Raw genomic sequence first — 7,708 nt, forward strand, 5'->3', positions numbered from 1 at the left:
TAATCCTCCAATTTTGAGTCACGACTAGGACAGTAAGGGGAGCATGGTGACCCCCATATAGAGAAATAGACTGGGGTCTCTAGGTATTTTGAGTAAAAGTAAAGAGTGACAGGTGCTGAGGAGGATGGTATGAAGGGCTCAGGCGAGAAACAAGTTGTCACAGCAGTGGGGCCCAGTGACATCACATGGGAGGACTGCTAGAGGACTCAAGCATAGAGTCAGAGGAAGTGTGAGCACAGGCACATTCCTGAGATGGTAAAGCAGGTAGAAAGGTCTCGCTTAACTTGCCAATTAAATCCCCAGTTCTGTTCCTTGCCTGTTATCACCCTTTGTAAAAGGAAGTCTGGTAAAATGAGGAGGTTCTGTGTTTTTTTCAACTGTTGACTCACTTATATTACTTCTAAGAGTTAGGGTACCTGAGTGAGGATAGCTTTTCACCTTCCTATCTTCTTCTGTCTCATGAGGAGACTGTCTCAGTTATCTAGTGCTGCCACAATTGAATGGCTTTAACAGAACATATTTTCCCATAATCTAAATTATGGTGTCTAGTTTTAGGAAAAGGTTTTCCCTCTCTGTTCAGTCTGGAGAAGAGCCCTTGTCTCCTTCAGCACCTGGAGATCTGTCATTCCTTGGATATCTCCATGTCTTGGCCTTTCCCTGTGTCAAGGAGCTTCTCAGTGCAGGGACCTGGGTTCACTCCTGGTGACGTTTGCTCAGTGATACTGAGGTCCCCACTTCTCTGTTCACTTTCTCCTCTTGTATCTCTTGTTTGATAAAAGGAGTAACAGGCCACACCCCAGGGAAACTGCTCTTACATTGGACCAAATAGAATAGCTGTTATGAGGTACCATCGAGGGAGAGCTGACTCATAGCTGACCCTCCGATGGGTTTTCAGAGACAGCAAATTGCATGGGAGGAGATTATTTATCTTTCTTCTATGGAGCAGCTGGTGAATTTGAATTGTGTTCCTTTAGGATGGCAGTGCAATTCCTTACCACTAAGGTACCAGAAATAGAATTAAGGGTCATCCACTTCGTAAATAATAACATGACTCCGGAAACTCTAATGAACTTTGATAAATGTCGACAGTTGTAGAGGGGCTTCAGGCCTTTTGTTCATAGGGTCGCTATGAGTCATGCTAAACTTGAAGGCAATCAACAACAGCAGCAGCAGCAGCAGCATCCTAGCCTTAGAGAACTCTAGTGGCCTAGTGGTAAGTATCTGTGCTGCCAACCCAAGGCACACAATTTGAATCTACCAGCTGCTCTGATGGAGAAAGAGGGACAATTTCTTTCCGTGCAATATCCTGCCTCTGAAAACTCCCTGAAAGGTCAGCTATGAGTCAGGTTTTCAATGGCATTCAACAGCCACAACGTTCTAGCCTAATCCTCTCACAACTCTTGGGCTTTGTAGTCAGGACCATGAGGGATCGTTAACAAAGCTTTCACATTATATATGTATATTTGGGGGAGGGGACACAATTCAGTCTAGGACAGAGACTTATCCTAAGTAAGGACCACTGAATACTAAGTCAATTCCAAAATTCCAACTCATGATGATCCCACAGGATGGAGTTGAACTGTCTCGTAGGATTTCCGAGGCAGTAATTTTTACAGAAACAGATCGTCACTTCTTCCTCCTGCAGAACAGTTGGTGAGTTCAAACTTCTGACCTTGCAATTATCAACCAAGAGTTTATCCAGTACACTATCAGGTCTCCTTAGTACGAGTCACAGAGCTGTCAGAAGCAAGCACCTGGGAAAGCAAGAGTTTCTGAGATTATGAGGTCAGAAATGAACAAGGGCCAAGGTGCGTCCAAACACCATCTTAGCCCTCACAACATATTAAACTGACTTTAACCAGGATTTGGGTGAGGACACATTGTAATAAGACAGGAACCATACTCCACCACCGTGGGACCACACCAGCTGCAATGGTTCTATGACAAGGGGTGACATATGACAGAGAAATGCTGTCACCTCAGCACAGACACAGTATTGGTTAAATTCTGGGTAAAGTGTTGCTGTGTCTGGATGTTGGCATGTGTGGGCAGAGGGTAGAGAATTATTTTCCATTTTTTCTCCAAAAATGTATTTTGGAGAAAGTCTAGCCCTCTTCATTCTTCACTCCTAACTTTCTGTTCTTTTTCTTCTAACATCTCAAAATAGTATGTATTTGATCATGAGTACTCACATTCTATATTTCACTCACTCTTCATTATTGTAGGGTAAGTATAATAATAGGGAGCTCTGTGGCCTTGTGGTCAAAACTTATCCTGCCAACACAAAGGTAAGAAGTTCTAATCCACTAGCTGCTCCATGGGAGGAAGATGAGATATCTCTTTCCATTGAACTTATTGCCTCTGAAAACCTGCTGGATGGTCATCTATGGGTCAATTCCGACTTGATGGTATATCACAACAATAACAGTCCATAGTTTACAGAGAAGGAAGCAGACCAAAACTGTTGGATTTTGCCCCCATAGTTCAGCCCTTGAACAGGATGCTCTTCACCCTATAACCTCTGCAGGTTTGCCTTCCTGAGCAAAGAGTGTCTTCCAATTAGGCCAGGGCAGTATGAGGACATCTTCAAAGCTTCAATGTTTGAAAACTTTCTATAAGACTCATTTGTGGTTGTTGTTATGCATGGTAGTCAGAACCGACACCCAGCTGACCCTCTGGTGCGTTTTCAGAGGCAGTTAATTGCATGGGAGGAGATTGCACATCCTTCTCCTACAGAGAGACCAGTTGATTTGAGCCATGTGCCCTTCAGGATTGCAGCGCAATTTTTTGCCATTAAGGCACCAGAGCTCCCCATAACACTGGTAGAGCCAATAAAGCATTCTGAGTCTCTTGACCGCTCCCACAGGGGAAGATTTACAGCCCCTCCTTTGCCTGGGGTCAGCATGTTTTTTTTGTCTTTTAAAGATATTAAAGATAGAGTTGCTCCTTCCCCCTGGCAGTGCGAATAACACACTGAGTTAGAGTGTCTGAGACTCACCTCTTTCCCAGCAGGCCTTCCTCAGTGGTCTAGATCTGGGCTGGCTGGCTGTGTTTCTGGCATGGACGAGTGACTCCATTATGTCTTTTCTCGCTGCACATTATGTTGCTGGAAGAGGTGGAGAGCACAAGCTCCTGGGGGACTTCAGACATACCCTGCCAAACTGGCTTCTCAAGGGAATGGCTCTCACTCTCACAATTCATTGTCTTTGTTGGAGCTCATAGCTGACCCTGCAGCAGATTTTCCTAGGCTGTAAACTGCACAAGAGGAGAATGCTCATATTTCTCCTATGAAGCTGGTGGATTCTAATTGCCAGAGAGGGATAGCCATGGCTGGTTAGCAAGGCAACTCTCTATCCACTAAGTAACCAGAGCTCCTTATGTGTAGTGTTATTGTTGTTGTTAAGTGCTGTGGAGTCGTAGATGACTTATAGCGACCTTATGAACAAAAGACCTGAACACTTGCATAACTTTCATCATGTCTCGAAGTTCATAGAGTTTCCGGAGGCAAGTTATTTCAGAAGTGGATGCCACTTCTGCTTCCAAACCTGTCTTAATCTGGGAGCTCCACCAAACACTGTCTCCCATGGGTAACCATTATCACATTTGACACATCAGTGTGTAGCGAACAGCATTCCTAGTGTTGCTGTGCTATTGTGTATGACTGAGTTGGAACCAACTCATAGCTGACTCTCCTGTGGATTTTTAAGGGCAGTAAATCATATGGGAGGAGACTGCCCATCTTTCTCCCATGGAGCACCTGGTAGATTCAAACTGTGTACCTTTGTGATAGCAGCACAAGTCTGAGAAATGTACTTTTGCACTTTCTGGTCACTGCAGGACAAAAAGTGGTTGAAGACATATGCTGAGTGCCAAACCATCATATTTGTATACTGGCAGTGATGGTGGAATACTGAGGATCTAGAATAAAATATCCAAAGAAATTTTCTAATAAAATATGTCTTGCTATTTATTTTGAAACAGAAAAGGCTGTTTCTGAAGATTATGAGGATGTTCACATTTTCTGTTGTCTTAACCATCTAAAAGGTCATGTTCCCCCCAAAATTCTTCCACAACAAAATACAGTGGTTTCTTATTGTGATCTGTCTATCGACATCTATCTATCTAGAGAGAAAGAGAGAGAGGTGGAGGGAGACAGATATAGATGCATATCTTATAAAACAATTCCAGGCACTTAAAAAAATAGATTATAAGCATTATTTAAAGTTTGAAAAGTAAGAGTAAAAATTAATTCCATGGCATTACAATGATAATTTTACTTTTTTATGTGCTTATTTTACTTTACCTATTTCTGAATGCAATATTTATAGAGTTGGGGTATTTTTTTTCCTCTTTTTCATCTGTTGTTATGTGCTGTTGAGTCACTTGCAACTCACAATGACCCTATGTAAAACAGTCCCTGATAACATTCATTCACATACTAAGTTACACAAATGATTTTTCACGAAAGTTCTTGTATGTCATAATCGCAATTTTAAATAAGTGCAAAAATATGGTTGTTTCCAATTATTGACTACTATAAATAATAGTTTGAAGAAGAACTTCATGGACCTTTAAGGTTTTGTTAGACTTCCCTAAAAGTGGGACAATGGATTACTACGTTCTGGCCATATGAGATATGCTTTTAAATGAGCATTATCAGCTTTTGATGTAATTTCTTAACAATGAACTTTTATGACAGCAGGGAATTTTTCCTCTAGCAATCACTAGACATGGTGGCTGTTTCCCAATAAAAAAAGAATATCTAATCACTCATATGATTTAATAACACGAAGCTGCACTGCAGTCCCTAAGACATTGGGTTTGAGGCCATCAGCTGCTCTGCAGGAGGAGGATGGGAAATAGCCTCCTGTGAGAATAACTGCCTCTGAAAACCCACCAGAGGGTCAGCTTTGGGGTCAGTTCTGACTCTACAGTACATAACAACAACAACAACAGCTCAAAATAATAGCAACCAAAAATGGGAGAATGGTGGCTTTTGCCTTGAGGAATCTTCTAACAAAGTTCACAAAACAGAGCCTAAGAGCTGCCTGGGAGGCTGTGACAGGAACCTTGGCAAAACATAGGTACAGCATCTTGAGCATCTCCTCTGCTTTTTCATATCTCAAAGCCCAGCTTTTGTGACCACAAGTGTTCTCTGGATAAGGGAAGGAGGCCCTGGTTGGGGTAGTAGTTGATCGTCAGAGTTGAGTCTTAAGACATGGAAAATGTACATATGGCAGATTTCCAAAATATTAAAACAAAGTTGTTGGTTTGGTTTGTTTGGTTTTTTTTTTGTTGTTGTTGTTGTTTTGTTTTTTTAAGTTAGCTTGGAATGACTTTAAAACTAGGAGAGTAGTCTTAAGAGTCAGGTGCACGATTTTACTGTCAACCACTTTGACAGTAAGAGATCTGACTTCTAAATATTTCCCAAGCATGTTAAAACCAAAGACAATTCAATATACATCCTCCCAAGGAGTTCATCCTGCTTGCTACTTAGCGTTTTGATCTGTTCAAAGCAGATTGAATCTAGTCTCTTTGTAAGAAAGTCAATTACTGCCTTGAGTTGACTGTCTCTCATGGTAAATCTCTCTTGGGTTTCTAAGGCTGTAAATCTTAACTGGGGGAGAACGCCCATCTCTTTATTTAATAAAGTTTGAAGAGAAATATGATCTTTTGATTAGCAGCAGACTATGCTACGGAACTCTGACTATGTAAACAGAGCTCCTTTGTAAGAAAATAGCCTTATGTAATAAATGTTTTCAATGAAAGAAACACATTTTAAATAAATATTTCCCCCAACAAAGTAGCCCAAACATGACCGTGAGTGTTAAATCTGTCCCCTTCGAGTCGAGTGTCGCAAAAAAATAAACTGCACGACTGCTATCCTTCAATGAAGTCCCAATTCTAAACTCCACTCAACCCCCAACCCCCACTCTCCAACTACCATAACTGCTCCATAACTGACAAGACATCACAGCAACTTCTCTCCTTTAAGGCCTTAGAAATGCCACAGCTTGCTGAGCAGTACTCTGCAAAACTACTGGTACTTGGAGGGGGTAGTTTCCTAAACCACTGTTAAGTGATCTCACTCCAGCTCTAAGTATATCACCCTTGGGGCTTCGCTGACCCTCCAAACCAGGATGCAAAGACTACCTTTCCAGGTAGTAAAATTTCCCAGGACATCGACTCCGCTCGCCCCCATCTGGTTGCTTGGAAATTTGCACAGGATAGGTGATGTCACACAGAGAGGCGGGTCCCTACTGTCCCGCACACCAATGGCACTGCCGCGTCTGGTCTCTTCTTTTCCACTGATTGGTGTTTTTGAGCCCCTCTGCTCCACCCCATCCCGCCATGGCGTCAGGCGCCGCAACACCAGGGAGGTGGTTCCCACTTTAAGAAGTGAAGTTTTTAACCCCCTCCCCTTCCCTGTCCACCTTCTGCAGCCGCCGGTCTCCGGGGGAGCTGGCGGATGGAGCTTCGCTGCGGCCGCATAGGGGGCCAGGCTGTGAGGCGGATGATGGATGGGGACACCCGAGATGGCGGCGGCGGCAGCAAGGACACCGGGTTGGAGGAGTATGAGAACCTGCCGCCCAGCGTCTCCTTATCCACCCACATGACAGCCGGAGCGATGGCCGGGATCCTGGAGCACTCGATTATGTACCCGGTAGACTCAGTGAAGGTGAGCCGGGAGGTGACGTTGGGAGACAGAGCAAGTAGAGAGAGTGAAGCTAGAGGAAACGCGTGCGCGCGTGTGCATCCCGCGCAGGACCCGAGTCGACAACGCAATGAACGCACGCTGTCCGCCGGGCAGTGCCGGGCGTGGAGCGCGGCTCCCGCGGCCGCTCAGACCTGCCCCTCCGGGACTGGAAGGGCCGCAGCCGAGCAGGGGTCGCCGGACGCGGGTAGCCTGGGCGCTAGAGAGAGCACGCCGCTGCGCCGCTCCTTCCGCCACGCGTTTCGGCGACCGGGGCGCCTCTTGACCTGGAGAGGTTGCTACGGTGCCCACCGTCACCGCTCCCTCCTCTTCCCTACTGCTGGCGCCCGTCCTTGGCTTGGTGGTGGCTAGGATCGTGAAGGAGGGTGCAGCTTTGCGCAGTATTACTCCTCTTGCCGCCGCGATCGCGGATTTTGGGGTCCTGAGCGCTTGTGAACGCGGGTGGACTCGCGGCGCCTTCAGGCCTGTGTGGGGAGCTGAGGCTGCCCACACGTGCGGCGGTGCTGGGGGCGCTGGCCGAGGGGAAGCGGCAACCACGCTAGAGCCGAGAAACGTGGCCGCAGCCGGGCCGCACACCCTTCGGCCCTGATGACTTGCGTTTCATGGTTTCGGGGGGAGGGCTGGGGCACTCTTCGTGGCGCGCGGTGGTTAAGCGCTTGGAACCCACCAGCTGGGAGAGAGAAGTGGCAGTCGGCTCCTGTAAAGATTTAAAGCCTCAGAAACCTTTTTTTTTTTTTGTAGCTACATTCAGTTTATCATAACTTGAATAGGTTGTACATTGAAGATCTTGTACACTGACTTCATCTACAGAATTTATTTGTATCTCCAAATTCTGCCTCTTGTTCCACTAATGTTCTCTTTCCCTGCCACAATTTAACACTAGATCTCATCTTACCAGTGGCTATCATCTGCCCTTTGTTGTTGTTGTCGTTATGTGCCCTTGAGTCGCTTGCGACTCATAGCGACCCTTTGTACAACAGCTCTAAACCCTGC

At 45.5% G+C, this 7,708-nt stretch overlaps 1 protein-coding gene across 1 annotated transcript in view; it reads left to right on the forward strand.

Annotated features, from left to right (window-relative positions):
• The first annotated feature begins 6,469 nt into the window (after positions 1–6,469).
• SLC25A37 (solute carrier family 25 (mitochondrial iron transporter), member 37) overlaps positions 6,470–7,708 on the forward strand; it is a 46,003-nt gene continuing 44,764 nt past the window's right edge. Inside the window, exon 1 of the mRNA XM_006884843.1 lies at positions 6,470–6,679. Coding sequence (XP_006884905.1) covers positions 6,470–6,679 — 210 coding nt within the window. The remainder of the gene's footprint in view (positions 6,680–7,708) is intronic.

The sequence above is a fragment of the Elephantulus edwardii genome, unplaced genomic scaffold (genome assembly GCF_000299155.1).
Source record: "Elephantulus edwardii isolate Elephantulus edwardi_28Jun2011 unplaced genomic scaffold, EleEdw1.0 scaffold00038, whole genome shotgun sequence".
Lineage (NCBI taxonomy): Eukaryota > Metazoa > Chordata > Mammalia > Macroscelidea > Macroscelididae > Elephantulus > Elephantulus edwardii.